The sequence below is a fragment of the Meles meles genome, chromosome 13 (assembly GCF_922984935.1).
Source record: "Meles meles chromosome 13, mMelMel3.1 paternal haplotype, whole genome shotgun sequence".
Classification (NCBI taxonomy): Eukaryota; Metazoa; Chordata; class Mammalia; order Carnivora; family Mustelidae; genus Meles; species Meles meles.
In genome coordinates this window covers 58,010,679-58,033,808 of record NC_060078.1, presented here as the reverse complement: position 1 = coordinate 58,033,808, position 23,130 = coordinate 58,010,679, and the positions used below count along the sequence as shown (strand labels likewise).

The 23,130-nt window shown below is 39.3% G+C and overlaps 1 protein-coding gene and 1 non-coding gene across 4 annotated transcripts in view; one reads left to right on the top strand and one right to left on the bottom strand.

Annotated features, from left to right (window-relative positions):
* Positions 1–23,130, top strand: part of HPSE2 (heparanase 2 (inactive)) — a 768,592-nt gene that overhangs the window by 586,671 nt on the left and 158,791 nt on the right. For all 3 annotated transcript variants that reach the window (XM_046028031.1, XM_046028030.1, XM_046028029.1), the window contains one exon: positions 13,651–13,744. In XM_046028031.1, coding sequence (XP_045883987.1) covers positions 13,651–13,744 — 94 coding nt within the window. The remainder of the gene's footprint in view (positions 1–13,650; positions 13,745–23,130) is intronic.
* LOC123955848 lies at positions 17,673–17,776 on the bottom strand. The gene has a single exon (XR_006821393.1). It is a non-coding gene; the product is annotated as a U6 spliceosomal RNA (small nuclear RNA).

Here is a 23,130-nt window from a genome sequence, read left to right as displayed (position 1 = left end):
AATTAACTTGAAGATGAAGCAGACAAACAAAAATGGAATCCTAATGGAGAAATGGTGGTAAAAGGGATTAGTTGTAAATGTATAAAATAAATTTACCTATTTTTATATTTTAGGATTAAGATTAAAATTAAAATTGCTGGGATTACAGTTAAAAAAGGTATAGAAATTTTACTTCCAGACAGATGGAGTATATATACTTTTACTTATTCCTCTATTTAGGTAGACCTAAAAGCTCTAGCTATTATTTATAAAACAAATATGAAAAAATTCTGAAAGTTGGAGAGAATGAGACTGGGAGTCAGGGAACAACACAGTGGTGAACTCCCTCGTTTGTGGTGTGTGTGTGTGTGTGTTTGTGTGTGTGTGTGTGTGTGTGTTCTGCATAGATCCCAGACTTGGTTCTAGAGAAGTTGACAACCCAGAAGTACCAACAAATACAAACAAAAAATGCTTCAAGGCCAGCTCTCCCTATCCAAGAGGCCAGGATAGAAAGAGTCTAGCAAAACAGAAAAATCTTAGACAACCACCACCATACTCTAGTCAAGCACCACAGAAAAAGCTGTGTACCACCCCCACTCCAACCCCTGCCAACAAAGGTCAAACGGGCACCTGAGATTTTCACCCTGCCCAGGCTATAAAAAAGCATCTCAATGCTCCTACTGGGGTACAATCAGTAAAGGCCTAATGGGGGAGTGCTGGGACTTGCACTTACGCTAGTTTATAATGAAGACTCTCTCTACCATCCCACTCAGTGTTAGTGGAAACAAAATGGGGGGCCTGGACTCCCACCTCCAGTCCTCAGGAAGGACACATCTTTTCCCTCTGGGGGAAGAGCCAGGATTTTCACCACCACTCAGCAGTAGTGATACTACTCTCCTACTCATGTCAGGGGAGGCCATGTGAGGAGCAGTAAGGAAGCACTCCTACCCCTTGAAGTTAGGGTAGATATCAGTGCATGCCTAGTGGGGAATGGGAACTCCTACACACAACTACCAATAATGAGTTCCCCTATTCCCTGAGTGTCCATGGAGATCAAGTGGGGAACATGGACCTCCACCCATATGTGGCAGTGATGAGGCAGTGTTCCCTCCTTACCCTGCCAAAGAGGTATCTGAGGAGGCCAACCAAAACAAGACTTAAATAAGATCCAAAGTCTTATAACACAAGACCACGAATACCCAGATGTCAGGTAAAAAAATCACTTGTCCATCAAGAACCAGAAAATATCAACTTGAATGAGAAAAGATAAGCAATAGATAACAGAAATAACAGAGATGTTCAAATTATCTGAGGATTTTAAATCAGCTGTCATAAAAATATTTCAATAAGCAATTACAAATTTCTTGAAACAAATGAAAAAAATAGACTCAGCAAAGAAGTAGGAAATCCTAACAAAGAAATAAAAGATATGAAGAATAACCAAATGGAAATGAAAATACAAAAAATGAAATTAAAGTTCAGTGGGTGTGTTCAACAGCAGAATGAAGGAGAGAGATTTTTAAAAAGCAGTGAACTTAGGGCACCTGGGTGGCTCAGTGGATTAAGCCGCTGCCTTCGGCTCAGGTCATGATCTCAGGGTCCTGGGATGGAGCCCCGCATCAGACTCTCTGCTCTGCAGGGAGCCTGCTTCCTCCTCTCTCTCTGCCTGCCTCTCTGTCTACTTGTGATCTCTCTCTCTGTCAAATAAATAAATAAAATCTTAAAAAAAAAAAAAGCAGTGAACTTGAAGATAGAATAACAGAAATTACCCAGTGTGAGCAATAGAGGGAAAATAGACTGGAAAAAATAAAATAATGAACAGAGTCTCAGGGATCTGCAGGACCATTTGTCTACCCAGCATTCTCTATTCAGGAAAAAGTTCCTTCAGTAGTAAAAAGGAAATCAAGGGGCACCTGGGTGGCTCAGTGGGTTAAAGCCTCTGCCTTCCGCTCAGGTCATGATCCCAGGGTCCTGGGATGGAGCCCCACATCCGGCTCTCTGCTCAGCGGGGAGCCTGCTTCCTTCTCTCTCTCTGCCTGCCTCTCTGCCTACTTGTGATCTCTGTCTGTCAAATAAATAAAATCTTTAAAATAAAAAAAAAAAAAAAAAGGAAATCAAGACATTTGAGATGAAGGAAAAACAAGAAACTTTGTTGGCAGAAGACCAACCTAAAAGAATGGCTAAAGTAAGTTTTCTAAAAAGAAAAGAACTAATAAAATATGAAAACTTGGAACATCGAGTAGGAAGAAAGAAAAACAGAAAGGTAAAAGAGGAATACCTGCAATAGAATTTACCTCTCTTCTTGAGTTTCCTAAATTATGTTTGAGGGTTGAAGCAAAAATTGCAACACTAGCTGTTGTGGTTGTCAAAGTTGTAGAGCTATAGGTGTAATACCCTTCTCTTTTTAAGTTTTTCATAAAAACATTTTAAGGGACTAGTATGTAATATTCATAATTGCTTATTTTACTTTAACTTCTTACATTTACTTTAACTTCTATACATTCAAATACCATTAAATTTTGCCTATTTTGTTAACAAAACAGAATAAATAACATGATAACATTGCTCTAAAATTATTAATATCAGTATTTTTGTTATACATGTATACACACATACAGACCTGTCTGCAATGATTTTCTCTGAATGTTGATAAAAGAGGTGTATTGGGATTTGGTGTGATTATTTAACTTATTTTTATTTTTTGTTATCTTGTTAAAGTTTTGAAGTGACTATGCATTTTTATTACAAAAGTGTTATGTTTAAGAATTATGAATCAGGGGCGCCTGGGTGGCTCAGTCGGTTAAAGCCTCTGCCTTCAGCTCAGGTCATGATCTCAGGGTCCTGGGATCGAGCCCTGCATCAGGCACTCTGCTCAGCGGAGAGCCTGTTTCCCCCTCTCTCTCTGCCTGCCTCTCTGCCTACTTGTGATCTCTGTCAAATAAATTAAAAAAAAAAAAAGAATTATGAATCAAAAGAATATAGCAATTGAAAATAAACTGTTTAATATTTTTTTTTTTTTAAATATGACAGACAGAGAGCACTAGTAGGCAAAGAGGCAGGCAGAGAGAGAGGAGGAAGCAGGCTCCCTGCTGAGCAGAGAGCCCGATGCGGGGCTCGATCCCAGGACCCCGGGATCACGACCTGAGCCGAAGAGAGCGGATCAACCCACCGAGCCACCCAGGCGCCCGAAAATAAACTGTTTAAAGGAAAATTACAATTTTATTTTTTAATTACGATACTCAAAATACACAATAATGCAAATATTTAAATTTAAAATATCCTACCGGAAATGGTTTCCCTGGGGGCTCAATTCACATTCCATGCAAAACAAAAACTAATTTTATTTTGCCACATTCCTGAAATCTAACTAATAGATGGGTATCTCTCTCCCTCTTGACCTCTTTGTCTCTCTCTTTTTTTTTTTAAGATTTTATTTATTTATTTGACAGAGAGAGAGGTCACAAGTAAGCAGAGAGGCAGGCAGAGAGAGAGAGCGGGAAGCAGGCTCCCTGCTGAGCAGAGAGCCCAATGCCGAGCTCGGTCCCAGGACCCGGGATCACGACTTGAGCCGAAAGCAGAGGCTTAACCCACTGAACCACGCAGGCGCCCCTTCTCTTTGTCTCTCTTAATACATATATACACATATGCATGTGTGTACAATGACATATATTCATGGTAAATAGTCTCTTTAAAGACTTTATATGGTGAGAACCAGCCTTTCATTTTAAATATGGAAGTGGCAGTGGTCATGAAAAAAATTGTATTGATACAAGATTTTCTCTAGGTATAATATTCTACATAGTGAAGAATTTCAAGGAGGATAGCTCTATGACACGGAATTTGCTGAGAATAAAAGACGCAGGAACTAAAATATATAAGAGATTGGTAGGTATAGCTAGAGAAGCAGTTTGGTGTGCATGTGTGTGTGTGCACGCGCACGCATTTATGAACACTGGGTGTCTGGAAATAAGCAACTTCATGCAAAGTAGAGCTGAACCTCTGGCTTCCCTGCATATGCGATACAAGTGAGGATTTTGTTCACGGTATGAATGCCTAAACACATCCACATCAAGCTAGTTGTCCCTCAGAATGAAAACTCAGATTTTCCCCCCAGAAGCCGAAGGGAAAATACTGAATGTGAAGTTAAAAGGCTGCCACCTACTGATATGTGACCTTTAGTAATTGACCTCCCTTCCAAAGCCCTAGATTCCATGTCCTCAGTCATTAGTAATTGCCCTGGTCATTGTTTTCACCCTGGGCTCAGTTCGCCTAGATACAGAAGAATAACTGTACTCGTATAGTTAGAATTCGGCCCCTTGTTGACAGTCACCCAGTCAGTTCAGACAAAAATTAGCCAGGATTCTTCAGGTTTGTCTTTTATTTTCGTACGAGGGACCATATTCTTTCAAAGGACCCCTCTTTATTATGAACTGCTGATGAAAAAGATTGATTTTGTTGTAACTAATACCTTTGCATTAGTAAATATAACTCTAATTGCTTTAGTAAATAACCCCCCAGATCTCGGTGGTCTAAACATTATTAGAAGTTTGTTTCTCACTAATGTCATGTCCAATGCTGATATACCTGATAGATGGGTCATTTCAGGACCCAGGCTATTTCCATTTTGTGACTTTTCCTTGGAGACTTTCCATTCATCTGGCAATAGGAAAAGAGATTATATGCGAGACATATATAACATGGCTTCTTAATTTCTGCCCAGAAGTGATACACATCTCCATCAACTTCAACCCTGAAGTGATGTATTACTTCTGCTCACATTGCTTTGGCCCTATTAGTCTTTTAAGCCCCTCTCCTCTGACAGTGGCAGAGAAATAATAGGTTCTGGCTGGGCAGCTGCTTCTTGACAAATAGCTCTGCACTGTAGAAGGAGAAAACAAAATTTTGGTGGTCAGTAAACTGTCTCTACCTTACCCAGGGGTGCAAACCCAGGTTAGTGTGGGGCTCACCTCATGTGCTCCCCTTCTCTCAAAGATTCACAGCCTGAGTTGGTTGCGTCTAATTCCTTCAAACAGTTGTTTTATATATTTTGTCTCAGATTTTGAGTTGTCTGTGACAGAAGGTTAATTCTTATACCACAAATTCCATGATGGCAGGAATTAGAACTTGGTTTTAACCCAGTACCTCTTAAACCTATTTGACTATGGAGCCACTTTTCTTCATCTAACAGTAAGACTCTGAAAAACGTTTTTGCAAAGTGAAGCTATACCACCTCCATTCCTTTACTTATCACCCAAGGTTTTGCTTTTGTTACTGTTTTTTGTTTTGTTTTTATTTTGTTGTAATGTTTTGTTTTCTCGAGAAATTTGAGTTTAGCTCAGTATTGTTTAATTGGTCACGATGGTTGAGGGAGGCAAGACTAAAGATGGCTGGAAAGTGATTATACTGGATTACAGGATAGATGAAGAAACTGGAGAGGGAAGAGTGTTTGGTATCTATTACTTAGTGCATGTAAGATCTCAGGTTTCCTACTCTATCTCTGTGAGCCAGAGTTTGTAACCTGTAAAACAGGGAGTGTTCTTGAAGGTTAAATGAGATAACCGTATATAAAATATCTAGCAAATAAGGAACTTAATACATATAAGGTTCCTTCCTTCTTCTTTCTTCTTTCTTCTTTCTATGGTCTCCTAGTTAATAATGTACTAACTTAATTATAGTTAAGTTGGTTGTGCTATTCTGCTACAAACAATGACAATTATATGAAAAGAGGCCAGGGAAGGATGAGGTAACTGTGTAGGATGCTCCCAATTTACAAACATTGAGTTAAAAAAGTACTGCACATAGATGGTTAGGTTCTGGTAACTCAGATCCCACCATTCTTACTACCGATGGCCCACAGTTAGTTGGCCATGAAGCTAATGACTGAGGCTTTGAGTCCCTCACTTGCCTTGGATCCTGTGAGATGGTGAGAGTTTTTAGGATGTTCTAGGTGGAAAGGGGTAGGGAAGGTTGCTATCAGGAAGCATTGCTATGTAAGCATTTCTGGTACATCCTGAAAGAGCTCTCAGGAAAAAAAAAAAAAAAAGTGCTTCTCTTAGTTTCTGGGGGTTTGTTGTGGTTTATTTGGTCACTCTAAATGAATATTTACTTTTGCACCTAATTCTGTACTTTTGACTTCTTTTCCTCAAAGATGGCCCCACAGATTGTTTAAGTTTAAGAATTCAAACACATGGATCTGCTCCTGCCCACACTTTTGATGCCATTACCTGCTACTATTCTGAAAAGTCCCAGAGGTGCTCTCCTCAGAGCCTCCTCTGGAGGCTGGAGCTGCAGATGGCTTTCCTACACCTCTCCTTCCCTGCTTCCCATAGAGCTCACCTCAAAGCTGCTAGGATCAAGGGCCAGCTGTTTGAGCCTCTGCCAAAACATTGTGTCTCCACATATACTGGGTTCATGGGGGAGAATGACCTGGGCTCCAGGCTCAGAACATGTGCAAGGAATTAGGAAAGAAAAGGTCAAATAAATGGGGCCCTTAGGACAGCAGTTGCGCCCCAGGACCACCCTTTGGCTCATTGTGGGTTAGCTTATTCAGGCACACACACTTTTATTAAATATATTTTTTGAGTACCCATTATATGTCTGTGGGATTGCCTGCAACCTTGACCTTCACTTTTACTATTTTTCAATGATAGCATTTTTCCAGAGTACAAAACTTTATAATTTCTGAGCCCTTTAGTTAGCTGGGTGACTCCTGTATGGATTTATAGGGAACTGGTTTAAGAAAGCTAAAGAAACATCTATATTCTGTAGGATCTTTTTTAAAAGATTGTAACAATGTTCATTTCATCTAAGCTTTACTTGCCCAAAGTTGTTCAGAACAGGAGATAAGAAGGTTGACCCATTGCAGAGAAGAAAAAGGAAGCCTCAGAAAGAAAACCTAAAGGCAAGTGTGAAGAACAATGTGCTCAGCAGGAGCCACCGTGAGGGCCTTTGGAGGAGGGGCAAATGCAATATATAAAGCTTTAGAGAGACTCAGGTCTGCCTCTCCAGAGATTTTGGCTTCAAGGTGTCAGAATAGGTTTTATAGGTCAACAGGGTTGTTCTAATGATTATCCAAGTTTCTCCCCCTTCAGTGGGGAAGGCCCCAGTTTTATGGAATTACCTGCCCAGCCAGTAGGCTGGGTGTTAGAATTCTGAGCAAACTGCCCCTCCTCCCTGAAAGCAGCAGGCAGCAAAATAGGTCCGGAAATTCCTGAACATTGGGAAGCCAGCACTAACCCAATTACCTGAAATAAAAGAAGGGGTCAGATAATAAGGGGCAAAGGTTTTTCCTTTTAAAGTAAAGAGCCAGGTAAACAAAACCAGCTGTCGCTGGAGCCAACAAATTCTCCTCATTAAATGTTTTAAGAGGCTAATGGGCCTAAGTAGCTCATTGTAGTACAATCTTGAAGACTGAATCTCAGGCCCTGGAGAAGGGGGAGTAGGAGGATCAGGGTTAAAACCTGGCGGGCAGAAACAGGAGATGCGACCTGCCCCTGGCAGAGGATCCCAGATGGTCAAAATGGAATTAAAATAAGAGTAAGATGATTTGACCTGGAGTCTCTAATGTCTCTTGTCAGCATCCTAGTGGGATGGGCTTGAGAATCTTAGCTGGTATAGTTTTAAGTTTATATCCTAGTGGAATAGGATCCAGAGTAAGTTTTTTAAAAAAATAACTAATTATGGGAAATTTTATGCGCATTTACTATGAAAATCTCTGAGCAGATACACAGCAAAATGTTAACAGTGGTAACAGTGGATTTCTCTAGGTGTTGAGTTTATTGGTGATTTTTCATTTTCATATTTTAATTTTGTTTATGTGCATTTTCTAATTTATCTATAATGAACCATTATTTCTTTTATAATAAACAAAGGACACAATTTTAAATAAGGTGAAAGGTATTACACTAGCAATAAACATTAAGGAGGACAAGAGAGTTGGTGAAGGAATTGGTAAAAGGTTTTAGTTACTTTGTATACTCTGCCATGTTTGCCACCTCCCCAGATGTGTGGTTGATATGACCTGCCAATCTGGAGGCCAGCAGAGGCAGGAATAATGGTTGCTGGTATTGAGCCAGACAGGCTATTTGTCCACACACAAAGGTTTCAACCTCATTGCATTTGTAATAGTTCCCAGAAATGTTATTTCTACACAGCCTCTCTTGGCTTTAGCTTTTAGTTGAACAACTTAGCCACTTGTGGTCTGATCCTCAGAGATGCTAAAATTTCAAGAGAATTTGGAGGAAGATTTTGATTTACCTGAAAGTGTCAGTCTAAGTGTTGTGCCAAGGTTTATGTGGAAGATGCCAAAGCACCTTCAATTGATGAATTTACCTTCTCTCTCGCTTCTTTCTTTCTTTTTTTCCTCTCAATCCTTACCCCCTTCTCTCATTTATTTGGTCTTCCGAATAACTTTGTAGCCATTACTAAAGTAATTAACTCTCCAGAGAGATTGATTAATGTCTAAAAATTATCTTTATGTTCCTAATGAGAAGACAAAAGAGAGTTGCCCCAAGATCACTGGACAGTCAGCTGCATTCCAGTCCTGTTTCCTTTTACCCAATCTTAGTTAAAAATCAGTATCTTCATCATTTTTAATGATTTATTCTTTCCAAATGGTTATGGCAGACTACCCCACCTCCTTCGTGTCCAAATCTGAATGATATAATGGGCCCCTTACCACAGGCGGTCACTGTCAGAGAACTAAATCTCTGTATCAGGCAGGAATTTTTCAAATAATGACAGATTACCAACCCTGAATGTTTTCTTTGAAGTGTCACATTTATGAAGGGTAAGTGTAGTAAGCTAATTATCCAAGGGTACCCACAAAAAAGGCTTAGGTATTATCAGATTCGTATCTGTGGTTAAATTGGCCCCTCTCTTAAAAGTGATACTAAATTCTGGGGGACCAAGGTTCATATTTCCATTGTATGATATATATGTGGATTTAAGATTGCAGATGAAGTTGCTGAAGTTGCAGTATGATATGGGGATTCCTTTGATGTCCAAATGTAAACTTGGCTCATACTGAGGTTATTAAAAAGAGTGAGGAAAGAAAGGACTCTTAGTTGAGTCAAATGTAGAGGCAATGTCCAGGGCCATATTTGACAAGCATTTTAGAAGGTTTTGACATCTCTGTTAAGTTCTCCTATCTTCTCAGAGAGGTTGTCTATAGTCATGGCATCATTCCTTACTAATAAGCTGAAGACCCATCTCTTTTCCTGTCTCAACTTTTATCTGTACCTCCCTCTCGTATCTCCAACTACCTGTTGTATACCTTCTCCTTGGTGTTCTCTGTGCCCTTGGTATCTCAAATAGAATCATTCATCTCCTTGACAAATCTAAAACCTAGTCTGAGTAGCCTACATGTTTTGGGTATCAATGTTCTCCAAGATATCCTGTCTCACAAGCTCCTGGTCAACAGAGATTCCCTTCTTCTTTCTCTTACACTCTATAGAAGCCTTATTTTATTAGTTCTTCCTTCACAGGCTCTCACTTTTACTTCTTTTCATGACCCAGATCCCTTTTTGCCTGTACTATTGAAGTAAGATAACCTTGTCACACTGGTTTCCTTCCTGGAGCTGTGGAGCTCTCCCCTCCTCCAAACTAATTCATAGTCCACAGAAATAGCCTGAGACCAACTGAGAATGATTGAATCCAGTCTGTTAGGTTAAAAGTGGGGCCAAAAATAGGCTCTAAAAAACTTAAGTTAAAGTTTTTATTGGAATTCCTCCCCCACGTATCACATGAAGGAGGAATTGGACTATTTCTTGGCCCAAGAAAACAACCACTGAGTGGACAGTAAGAGGGAGTAAATTTTAGACTCATTAGAAGAGGCTTCCATGGATTCAAGCTGTCGTACGTAGAACAGTACAAATTCTATATGAGAATGGGTTCTCTGTCCTAGATAATCACTTCTTAGTCATACTGTAGTAAGCTTACATGCTTTAGATCACGTGGCCATTAAGGTCTTCTCAAATTCCAGAGTTTAGCAATAGAAATACAGCTCTCCCCATTTCTCCCTCTGCTTCCCACCTACTGGGAATCCAGTCTATTCTTGCTGCCCCATACTTCCCTCATTCCAAATCTACAGTGAATGAACATGCTTTCCTTCAGATAGATGTTCCTCTGCTCACCTCATCCAATGGCTTTTCAGTCTAGGTCACTGTCACCTTGGGCACTTTAAATAATCTGAACAGTAAATTTGCTTATTAAATACCTTTTATGAGCCAGGATCTATCCCCAGAATTTTTCCCGATTTGACTAGTACACAAATACCCTGAATACTGTGGGTTTGAGGTTCTTCTTTTAACCAACTTCAAAGAAAGGGAAACCTAATATCTTATAGGTGGTGGGTGACAAAACTGAAACTATACCAGGCTTTTCTAACTTCAAGTTCTGAGTACTCGAGAAAAGAGACAAAAGGGAGTGAAGGAACAAAAGTTCCCTCAACTAAGCAGTGTAGGATGGGGATATTCAGGGGGAATCCTACATATTGAAAACGTACATCTGACATTTTATCTCAGTAAGTATTAAACTATATGTGTTGCCAGCAAAATTCATAAATTCTGATGTGTAAAGTAGCTACTGGGAGCTAACAAAAAGAAAAGAGGGAACTATAATATATTTGATTAAAACATAAAAGAACACTAATTAGGGTGTATTTGTATCATGTGCCAGTAATCATGTAACATAGTAACAAGTATGCTTGTCCTTCAGTGTATATTAGATTAGCATTGTATGAATTATTAATTTTAACATTACTATGTTTAGATATACCTACCTTCTATGTAGCAAGCTATTTAATCACAATTTTTCAAAAAAAAAGTCAGAAATGCTAATAGTGAAGTACTAATAGAAAGAGGTTGGGGAGATAAGTAATGGACATGGACATGCTCAGCCCTGTGTGTTGCACATACTAAATGTTTATTGGATCTGAGTCTAACATCTGTATCAGGAATGAAGTAAAAGGTCATGTCATTATTTTGTTTTATTCCATAATATAAGTAACCACCAAAATTTTCAAAATCATGTACCCTTTGATATACTAATTCTACTTTTAGGATTCTATACTAACACATTAATTTAATCAATCAGTACCCTATTGTTTATGAACCCATCTTTATGAGCTGAAAATGAAATTAGAAGAGAACAGAGTTGTTGAATGCCTACTATGTGCCCAACAATTTAGGTTTATCTGCTTTATTGTCAAGTAATCCTGAGAAGTAGATCTGTTACCTTTTTTAAGAATAAGAAAACAGGGGGGCACCTGGGTGGCTCAGTGGGTTAAAGCCTCTGCCTTCAGCTCAGGTCATGATCCCAGGGTCCTGGGATCGAGCCCCACATCGGGCTCTCTGCGCCGCGGGGAGCCTGCTTCCTCCTCTCTCTCTGCCTGCCTCTCTGCCTAGTTGTGATTTCTCTCTGTCAAATAAATGAAAAAAAAAAAAAAATCATTGCAGGATCATTTTAGAAAAAAAAAAAAAAAAAGAAGAATAAGAAAACAGGGGTGCCTGGGTGGCACAGTCGGTTGAGCGTACAACTCTTGATTTCTGCTCAGGTCATGATCTCAGGATTGTGAGATAGAGCCCTGTGTCAGGCTCCATGCTCAGCAGAGTCTGCTGGAGATTCTCTCTCTTCCTCTCCCTCTGTTGCTGCCCCCCCCAACCCCGTCTCTGACTCTCTCTCAAATAAATAAATTTTTAAAAAATAATAAGAAGAGAGGCACCTGGCTCAGTTGGTTAAGTGGCCAACTCTTCATTTCAGCTCAAGTTATGATCTCAGAGTTGTGTGATCAAACCCTAAGCTGGCTCCATGCTGGCCATAGAACCTGTTTGAGATTCTCTCTCTGCCCCTCCCCATCCTGCTCACCTGCACTCTCTCTCTCTTTAAAAATAAAAAAAATGAAAAATAATAAGAAAACTGAGGCCCACAGAGGCCAAGTATCTTATCCAAAGTCATATAGGTAGTAAATAACTGATCTGGAATTTGAACTCAGATATCTCTGGGTCCAAAATCTATGTTGTCTCCAGCATACCAATAATTTAAACATTGGATTCTGTGGAAATGTCTGAGGTGGTAAAGGAGGCTAAGGGGAAGGCTGAGTGGGTGGAACTCATGTCTCACACTCACTACAGCTAAAACAATTAAAAAAAAACTTTTTTAGGGACCCCTGGGTGGCTCAGTCAGTTGAGCATCTGACTCGATTTCTGTTCAGGTCATGATCTCAGGGATCTGAGATCAAGCTCTATAAGGGGCCCCACACTCAGCTTGGAGTGTCCTTGAGATTCTCTCCCTCTCCCTCTGCCCCTCATGCTACTGCTTTCTCTCTTTCAATCTCTCTCTCAACTAAATAAATAAATAAATGAAATTTTAAAAAAGTTTTTTTAACCATTCTATTACATCATGTATTGGTATGGGGATTTAACATTAAAAAGAATTTTCACATAGTTATATCATACATATTGATAGATTGGTAGCTTATTAAAAATGAAATAATCTGGGGCGCCTGGGTGGCTCAGTGGGTTAAAGCCTCTGCCTTCGGCTCAGGTCATGATCCCAGGGTCCTGGGATTGAGCCCCACATTGGGCTCTCTGCTCTGCGGGGAGCCTGCTTCCTCCTCTCTCTCTCTCTCTGCCTGCCTCTCTGCCTACTTGTGATTTCTGTCTGTCAAATAAATAAATAAATAAAATCTTTAAAAAAAAAAAATGAAATAACCTATCATTATCTATTCCATCAGCTGGGGAGACCTGAGTGGACTGGAAAAGGCACTCAGGAGTCATAGGCATTTATTTTAATTCAGTTGATATAATTCAGAATTTTATAAAGATGGGAGTGGGGAAGTTTGAGATAATAAAGGTCACCTAAACCTGGGCCAGTCTCAGCTTAGTCTTCAGAGTAAAGATTCACAAAGAGGGCCTCACAAAGCTGGATGGACCTGTTTTGGTCAAAGGTTCACAACATTTTCAGCACAACTTGATGTTACACCTAAGCAACCTAACAAAACCCATACCACCATATCTAGTGAATGCAAAATTTGTTATTTTAACAGAGTGCACCTAGACTTAATCTATCTGATTTATTTATTTATTTGTTCATTCATTCATTCATCCATTTCTTTACTCTGGAGGTGGTTGGAGAAGGTTGACTACTAGTTGAGCTAGAGATGAAACCTTTGAGACCCACTCACTACACTACACTAAATCAGATTTTTGTGGTTGGGATTTGTTTCCTTATTGAAAGGTGTGGAAACCCATAAAAAATGTTTGAATATTCTTTCTAAACCTCTCACATATCTTTATTAGTTTAAGGTGGGGGTAGGGGTAGTATGGTATGGGTGTTAAATTACTCTTCCTGGGGGGGAAAAAAGTAACATTTTCCCCATTACTTAATTTGTATTAGAGATTCCTGTCAGCTCCTACAGAGCAAACAATGCAGTTTTATGTGACAAAGATTGAAAAAAAATCACCATATATGCCACAAATGGAGGTAGAAATGAAGAAGATAAAAACTGTGTTACTTGTTTGAAAAGCACCCAGGGTCAAAACTTTTTAGGATGTAAAAGCCCAGGTGAAGTCTGGGCTGCTTCCTCAGGCGACAGAAACCTCTGGTTAGAGAAGTGTATTTATAGTCTCCTGCTCGAGATTTTACCTGATTCTTACTTTATTTTTATTCCAGTTGCTACATTGATGGCCGGGTGGTCAAGGTGATGGACTTCCTGAAAACTCGCCTGTTAGACACACTCTCTGACCAGATTAGGAAAATTCAGAAAGTGAGTAAATGTCCCCTGGGAAGGAGTGCATTTGGGGGTAAGGCAATGAAAAGGTCTCAGGTCCCCAGCTGGATGTCAGCACTGTGGGAACCAGGGTAGAAAAATAGTATAGTCCAGAGCTCCCTTTCACAGTTGATGATTGTTTTTTATTGTTTTTCAAATTGAGAACTGTTTGAATGTGCCATTTCTGGGTTTAAAAGCTTTTCTATTTTAATAGCAACTATTTTGTAAGAGTTTGCTTCTCAATTATGAGTTTCTTAAGGCAAGGATAGATTTACTTTATTTTCTTTTTGCAAGGGTTTATATGGGGCTAATATGGGAAGGAGGGAATGCTTATATTTATTCAGTGAAATTCTGGTCTGGGGCATCGGCCATGTTTACACTATTCTAAATTGTGTAAAATATCTGAGCCATATATACGCTATTCCTAGATGTTTTAGAATCAGTCAAGTATCATCTTACTTTTGTAGAGATGGGGATGAATCTATATTATATTAAGCAGTTGCATGTATGTCCCATTAGCAAGACATCTTCGGTCAACAGTTCTCAAACTTGAGTACAATCAAAATAACCAGAGATTGCTCATAAAGTCTGCAGTCTCACTCCTGATGTTCTGAGTTAATATGTCTGGAGTGGTAGATCCCAGACATCTCTATTTTTAATAGTAATCTGTCAAGTGATTCTACCCAATGCAGATCACATTTTGAAATACACTGGATTAGTTCATTCTGAATTGTGAAGATCTTATGTCTGTCATTTCCATCTGCCTCTACAAAATTATACCACATCTTTGGTTGCCCAGTCAGGTCAGTTTTCCAGGGAACGGGAACATTTTGCACACTCACCTATCCCTTCAGCAGATTAAACAAATCTTTGCAGAAAAATAGGAACGGTTAGATGACCCCCCATTAATATGGGATGAATGAATAAATGAATGAATAAATGGATAATGTATCAAATTAGCTATGAAAGAAAATAATATTTGGGGTATAATCACAAAAAAAGCACTCTTAACTGATAAAGTGGTGCATTTTTTGGTATCCAAACCAGTGTTCTGCTCAGATTACAAAATCTTTTTGAGTCCCCGTGTTCTCAAAGGGTTTTAGCAGCTGGGAAGCCTCAGGACTTCTGGACTTCTGCATCCCAGCGTGATCCCTCTGGGAATCAGGTGCATTGCCTAGCATTCTTTATCTGTCACTGCCTCCTACCATGTAAAGCCTAGGCAAACTAAATAATTTGAAATATCTCTGCCAGTCTCCATTTGATATTCATTTAGTTTTTAATATTTAAATATTTAATATTTACTGAGCACTTAAGAAGTACTAAGCAAAGTGCCAGGTGCTAAGGATACATGCTGGGGATATGGAATATGACAGTCTCTGCCTTCAAGAAACTCACAGTTTTAAAATTTAACAGTTGATTTAAACAGGTTGAAAAATATTACTTAAGGCAATTGAATATTATTCTATTGAACCCTGCAAATTTCTAAGTACTTTATACTAATCTGAGAGTAAGTATCATTCTCTAATCTCTATGAGGAGAGAGGAAGTTTCTTTCATTCATTTATTCTTCCATCCAACATATATTTATTGAGCACATATTAGGTTCCAGGCAATATGCTCAGTGTTTGTGTTACAGTAGTGTATGAGATAGACAAATCCCTGTATTTTTGGCTTTTCTGATACCAAATCTAATGACCTGCTTAAAGGGCTATCATTGGAAGTAAAATGATTCTTGGTATCATGGCATTGAGAGTGAAGTTTCTAACTGTGCTCATGTAATTATTTAAGAAGGAAACGTAACTCTAGGTCAGAACTAAGACAAAGGTGTGGGGAGTTAGGTTCTTCCCTTTCTCCGCACTGCCTGTCTTCCTCCAAGGCTGGATACTTCTTAATCACCACAGAATGTTGGAAGACTGAAATGAGTGGCTAAGCTCATGTTCTCATTTGTCCAGGCAGGGCCAAAGAACCTTAAAGAAAATGGCTTAAACTTTGTGCACAATTGAGTTTCAGATTCAGACCTTTTAAAGTCTAATGGACTTGGATGGGAGGGCCACATACAGCTGCAGGGAGGAACAGTGGCACCCTTAAGAAAAATGACCTTTATGAAGAAGGCATCTGTCTGGGGATTGCTATAATTAGTAGTAAGACCTGATCTCACCTTTGGCTGTTGCAGACGGAATATGCCCGATGTTCTCTCAGACCTAGGTTCCTGTTCTGGTTATGACTTGCTGTGCAACAAATTACCCCAAAACTTAGTGACATTAAACAACTATTTACTGTGCCTTTTGATTCTATGGGTCAGGAATCCCCACAGTGCCCTGTGGGGATGGTTCATCTATGCTCCATGATGTCTGGAGCTTCAGCTGGAAGACTTGAAGCCTGGGGTCACCCAAAGGCTTGCAGCTGGAATCACAAGACTTGTTCACTCACAGGTCTGGCAGTTGATGCCAGCTGTCAGCTAGCACCTTTGTTGGACTGATAACTGGAATAGCGACTTCTGAACTTTCTATGTAACCAGGGTTTCCTTCCAAGGTTCAGAAGTCAGATGCCCAGAAGTGAGAGCCAGGTGGAAGTCATACCACCTTTTCTAACCTACCCTCAAAAGTCATAGGGCTTTACTTCAATTATAGTCCATTCATTGAGACAGTCAGCAAGACCAACGGAGATTCAAGGAGAGAGGAAATAAATTCCTTTTGGTGGGAGAGTAGCAAGATTCTGGAAGAGCATTTAGGACTAGAATGATTTTTGCAGTCATCTTTGGAAAATCTGTCTGCCACAGTTTCATCCTCCCTGTATCGTTTAGGAGCCCTTCATTTCCCTGTCTAATTTTCTTTTCCCAGCTCTCTTTCACAAAGCTCTTGCCAGCTATTGCCTTAAATGTGCAATGAAGGTGTTGCTGGATCACAGATTCCCTGAGATTTGATTTATGGGATAGCCTTTCCATTGGCTGTACAGCCCAGACCCAATTGCTAGGACCTCCAGGATGAGAATCTCTCTCACCACAGCCCAGGAGGTGCTAAGCACTGGTCTGCTCTGGGGAGATGGGGACTGGGAGATCAGAGAAGGGTCACCATGTTTTGCCAGTTAAAAAGTTGCTTTGGCTGTTCCTGAGGTCCTGTGTGGGTGGGTGGATGGTCTGGAAATTAGAGTCCAAGGTGCACACTGGGACACACTGGCCAAGCTTCTTTCCTGGAGCTTCCAAAACCAATTTAGAGAAGGGCCAAGTAAGATTTTAATATGTATATATCTAGAACCCTCTTCTAAAAGCTAAAAGTAGAATCTTTGTTCTACTCTATTTTGAGAAGCTCACAGAAATTCTAATGATTCCCCTTAGGCCTACAGTGATGGAAAAAGGGCAGATTTTCTACCAAAATCAATTCATGAAGGAATGGTTAGATAAATCAGTGATGAGACTGTGTTTGAATAAGAGATAGAATATGGAATTTGAAGTCAGATGGCTTGGGTTGAAGCTCAGGCTTAGCTTTGTAACCTTGGGTTATTCACCTAACCTCTCTAATTTTGTTTCTTCATCTATAAAATGAGGGTGCTAAGAATACTGTGATCTTTCCCTTTTAGGGAGATTAGGAAAGTTACATGAGGCCCTGTTTTGTTAACTGCTATTGGACGCTAGTTCTTATTGCTAATATTATTGTTATTTCATTTTAGTTATTTTTTTAATTTTTTTTCTTTTCTTTTTCTTTCTTTTTTTTTTTAAAGATTTTATTTATTTATCTGACAGAGAGATTGAGAGAGCACTAGCAAGGGGGGGACAATGGGGAGAGAGAGGGAGAAGCAGACTCCCCACCCAAGCAGGGAGCCAGATGTGGGGCTTGATCCCAGGACCATGGGATCATGACCTGAGCCAAAGGCAGACGCTTAACCATCTGAGCCACCCAGGTGCCCCTCTTTTTCTTTCCATTCCAGTAAAAAATATGGAATACTTCACAACTTTTTGTGTCATCCTTTTGCAGGGCCCATGCTAATCTTTGTATCATTCCAATTTTAGTGTATGTGCTGCTGAAGTGAGCATTATTATAGTTATTTTTAATAATAATTTGTATGACTGGAGAAGCTTCTGGCTACCTTTATCCTCAACTTGTTCTTTGCTTTTTTTCCTCTTTCCTCTTTCTTTGAACCTTGGGAATATGGTAGGTGATATTTTTGGCATCTGAAAGGCAGTGACTCAATTGCTAAAAACAGCTGTGGTTTTCAAATTTGGACTGCCACTTACAGAAGAATTCTGAGTTTTCTGAGCCGTGGGCAAATTCTGGTATATGAAAATCTACATTATGTATTTGAAAGCCAAAAAGAGACAATGTTTGGACAAGCCACTCTTTTGGATGATCTACACATTTTCTCCCTTCCATTAGCATAGGGATAATCATCTGTACTTTGGGAGATGAATCAGGGGAGAGTTGAGAATCTCACAATGTAAGCAAGAGTCAGATGGGAAAGTAAGAGATGTTTAGGATACAGTGCAGATGGTATAGTGTGGATACCTGGTCTGACTCCAAAACAATGACATAAGAACCAAGAAGAACCATTCTGGCTTAAGTCACTTGGACTCTATGATTTGTGTCTGCATCTCCTAGAGGAATCAGAGGAGGAAATAACACTTTTTGATATTGTTTTCAGCAATTCAATAAGCACAGGAAGGAGTTGGTGAAATCCCAGTCATAAGGGAAGTAGTTCCAAAAGTATTGTCCATATGATTGCATTTTGAATACTAAATAAACCAAACAATTGGCTTTCCTAATATTTGAAAAACTCCTTCCTTCCTTCCTTCTTCCTTTCTTTCCTTCACTTATCAACTGTTTATAACATTCTTAGTTTTTTTCCAGACCCCTAAGGATAAAATGGCGAGCAAGATTTACATGGTGGTTGTCCTCCTAGACCTTGTGGTCTAGTGGAAAAACACTTAATGAAACAAGCAATGATAATAGGATGTGATGACTCTTGTAACAGGGATGTCTAGGGTGCTCCGTGAGTGCTCACATCCATTCCATGCAAGCCCATGGTGGAAAATATCTACCTCAGTGTGTGAAAGAAGGGAAAACCAGGAAATCTTTCCACAGTAAGTGACATTTAGGTTAATACGTGAAGGACAGACACCTTCTAATTTATTCAGTTTTGAGCATGTGAACAGAGGACTAGCAGTGTTAAATATATATGGTAGAGAGAATAATTTGTCTCTCATGTTATGAGTTCATGTTATGACCATGATTGTTCTTTTGTTAATATCATTGCTTATGGTTGACTATAATATTTATTAAGACGAACTCTTTTGAGGCCTATTTTTCCAGTATACATTAGTTATAGGATCAAGGAAGTATGAAGCAGAAGAATATTTAATCTTTTTGAAGTAATTAATAGATCAAAAAAGAAGCTTTTCTGGTTTACCCACTTATTTGAGCCTCTTAGGACATTAAAGGGGAAGGGAATAAAAATAGCAGTGATTCTTGAGGATCATAGAATAACTAAAAGCACAACTAAAGGGAAAATTAAGAAAATGATAATGTTAACCTTCTCTTAATGAAGAAATAAGAAAATGAAAATGGCATTACTAGGCTAGGAACAGCAGTACCACCACAAAAATCAGTTTTTGATTCTTCCATTCACTGAGCAATGTTAAAGGCTCATTTCAGTGTGCCAGTGCCTATTTACCATAAAGCCTATCATTTGGCAGGTACTTAATGAATGTTAACTGATGGGAAATAAGCAGGCTGGAGAAAGTAAATGAGCAGTGGAAAATGGTAGAAGTGTAAGAAAAGTAAAGTAGTGTCTTCTTCTCATTCACATTTGGATCTGCTATCTCAGCTGTTCTCATGCAGGAGAAACTAATCTGCTGCCAACTGTGTAGCATAGTGTTGAATAGATAGAAGTATATCTGACCACATGAACCCAGTTCTAGGGCCCTTCCTGGGATACCAGCAGAGGCCTGGGAGAGTGGGAAGCTGGAAGTTTGAGCTTCCCGAGCTTCTCAATAAATTAGTTTCTTCCACTTGGCTGTGTATCTGCAAATGAGCAGTATGACCCAAGGGATCTTCGACTCTTCTCTTTCATATAAAAGACACTAATAATAAATACGGGCATCTAGCTGGAAAGGCATGTTTACCACAAAAACGCTCCAAAGTTTTAGTTGTTGTCATCTTATGAACTGTATCTCCTTAATTCTTTTTTTTTTTTTTAAGATTTTGTTTATTTATTTGACAGAGAGAGATCACAAGTAGGCAGAGAGGCAGGCAGATAGAGAGAGGAGGAAGCAGGCTCCCTGCTGAGCAGAGAGCCCTGTGCCGGGCTCGATCCAGGACCATGGGATCATGACCTGAGCCGAAGGCAGAGGCTTTAACCCACTGAGCCACCCAGGCACCCATGTATCTCCTTAATTCTTAAACAGAAATAATTATAAAATGTACCATAAACTTATTAACAGCTTGTAGGGGGAGCAGATAGGAGATAGGGTAAACAGCTGTCAAGTTTCTTCTGATATTATGAAAAACATTCTGATTTCAAAGCCACTAAAATGTGGGAAATGTGTCATTAATTTGCAGAAATACAGTAACCATATTTATCTTTTAGATTACAGTGCCATTTATTGACTGTATCATGTATTACTAGCTCATTGAAGAAACTAGTCATTTGTTCAAGGCCACTAGTAGTAAAATCAGAATTCAAGGCCAGGGCCACCTAAGTCCAGACTCACACTCTTATCCAATACACTCTTCTGCATCTGCCATGCATGTTAGCTATTTATTTTACAGCCCATGTAATATGTATATTCCTAAAGACCCAGGATTAGGAAGGCTTTTAAAGAATACCGAATGTTCTTGGTTAAAGAAGATCAATTTGACCCCGTGATCAGTTCATATAATCTGGAGTGAGTGTCCTAGAAATAAAATTTAATGAAAGCTATATGTTAAGTAATGTCTAATATATTACCCCAATATTAGTGGAAATGGACAGGGCTTTTCTGGGAGTGATTTGCATTCATTCACTGGACTTCATTCTTATGTCTCACACACAAAGGCTTTTGGTCAATGCAGTGAGGTCCCGTTATGTGCAAGGCAGTGACAATGTGGGGATATGTGCTGCCCATGGACACTTGGAGGAATGGCCCTGGGAACAAATCGTGGTTTAGGGCAAAAAAACCTCTTCAGGAGGAAGAGGCTACTTGTGGTGACCTTCCAATTTTCCACATGGAAGTGGGAGGATTATAGGGTTTGTCCTGAGTGAGAGGAAATTACTTCTGAGTTTGACTATGACTTGTCAGTGGGGAGACTGTCCAGTAAGCCTGGGTTGATTCCTCATGGAAAAGAACTGGGAAGAGAAGAAGAGTCATTCTTATGCAAGCAGCTGCTGTCCAGTCTCTCCCTCTGCTCGCACTTATCCTTGAACATAGTCTTTACTTTAGGACTCTGTGAAATCTACCTTATTTTTTAGCATATGCTAATACTTTCCTTGCCTTCCCTGGAACTTTATCTTTTTTGTGTATGCTCTTATTTTAATTTTACGTTTTGTTGCAATTACATACAGTTGCTTTTCTGTGGTTGGAGATAATAAGAACAGAATGCAGTTTTAAATCCTAAAAATGCCATAGAAACAGAAGCCACAAATTAAAAATTGATCTGATAGCAAAAGAAAATGGGTAAATGTGGCACTCTGGAACAGGGAGATGATAAATATAAATTATATAGAAAAAAAATTAATGAAACTGACAGGAAGTACATCAGACAGAAGAAATAAATCAGGAAGAATGTGATGAGATATTGGAATAGCTGAGCTCAGAATAGTGCAGTGTGTCTAACCTAAGAAGGACATACTAAATATGGAGGCAGGTTAGTTACTCAGAAGCTTCTGGGTCTCCTCAAATGAGAAAATTCAAATAGAAAGTAGACAGAACCCTGAACTGGAATTGTGATGGTTTGGTGTTTGCTTTTAAGGTTTTGAGATTTTTAGTTATCTTCACTGAAACTTAGCCTTTTCATCAGTAAAATATTATATCTCTCCCACTTATTAACAAATAAATTATTTCATTATCATATTATTTAACAGGTATTTAATAAGCAAAGTAACTGTCAAGCAACGTGCCAGGTACTTAGCTATTTCTATAAGGTATCTATAAAGGAAAAAAAAATGTGGCTTTCTCAAGCTATTTATATTATAGTAGGGAAGACAGATAGACAAACAGAAAATTACAATTCAGCTTAATAAGGTCAAGGTTAGAGATAGTTTTGAAGAACTTCGGAGTCCAGAGAAATGAGTTAATTTTCTAAAGGTTTGAGGAAAGTTTCACAGAGGAGGTAACATTTGAAATAAGCCAGAAAAAAAAAAAAATCAGGTAATATGGATGAGATGTGGGTAGGGGAGGAGGCAATCAGTAAAAACCTAAAAGAAGGTCATGTAGTTGGAAAATGGTAAGTCCACTCTGTGTGGTGAACCATAGGTCTTGTAGGAAGAGAGGGAAGAAGAGGCAGCTAAGCGGTCATTGTGAAGGGTCTACGATACCAAGTTAAATGAAGCAGCTGGCATGTATCCTGAGGGCTGGTGGTTCTCATCATCATTCTGCGATGTCTAACATACTCCCAGGGACAAATCAGTAAAACAGACTAGGGGTTGTGTGTACTTACTGGCTCCTTAGCTTTTTTTCCCAGTTAGGGAAACATTTCATAATTTCAGTGAATGAAAAGAATGTTATTGTGACATCTTAGAATCCATTCTTTTTATTTTTATTTTATTTTCTTAAAGATTTTCTTTATTTATTCATGAGAGACAGAGAGAGAGGGAGGCAGAGGCAGAGGCAGAGGGAGAATCAGGCTCCCTATGGAGCAGGGAGCCTAATATGGGACTGCATCTCAGGACCCTGGGATCTTGAACTGAGCCAAAGGCAGACAATTAACTGACTGAGCCACCCAAGCACTCCTATTCTTTTTATTTTTAAGTAAACCATTTCTTAGAGAGCTGTGTTCAATATTAACATAGCATATATTCCAACTAACAACACAGACTTCTGTGAGCACATGATTGAGTGCTTCTGCCAATAATGGAGAGCCAGTGAAAGTTCTGAAGCTGCGGAGGAACCTTACAAGTTAACAAATGGCAGCATGGGGGATGAACTTGTGGATGAAGAGATTAGAGGTGGCAGACCAAGGGAGAAAAGATAAGATCCAGGACTTAGCAAGGGACAGTGAAGAAGGAGGGGTCAAAATGGAATGATCCCTTTCTCTTCTAATATAGTAGGTATGTTAGAGTCAAAAATATGAAAGAGGAATGGACAGAAAAAACATTATTGAACTCTCACTTGGACCTCTAGTCAATACAATAAGAAACAAAGAGGCAGGGGTACCACCGAGAAGAGGGCTGTGCATAGGTGAGGTTTAAGAAGCT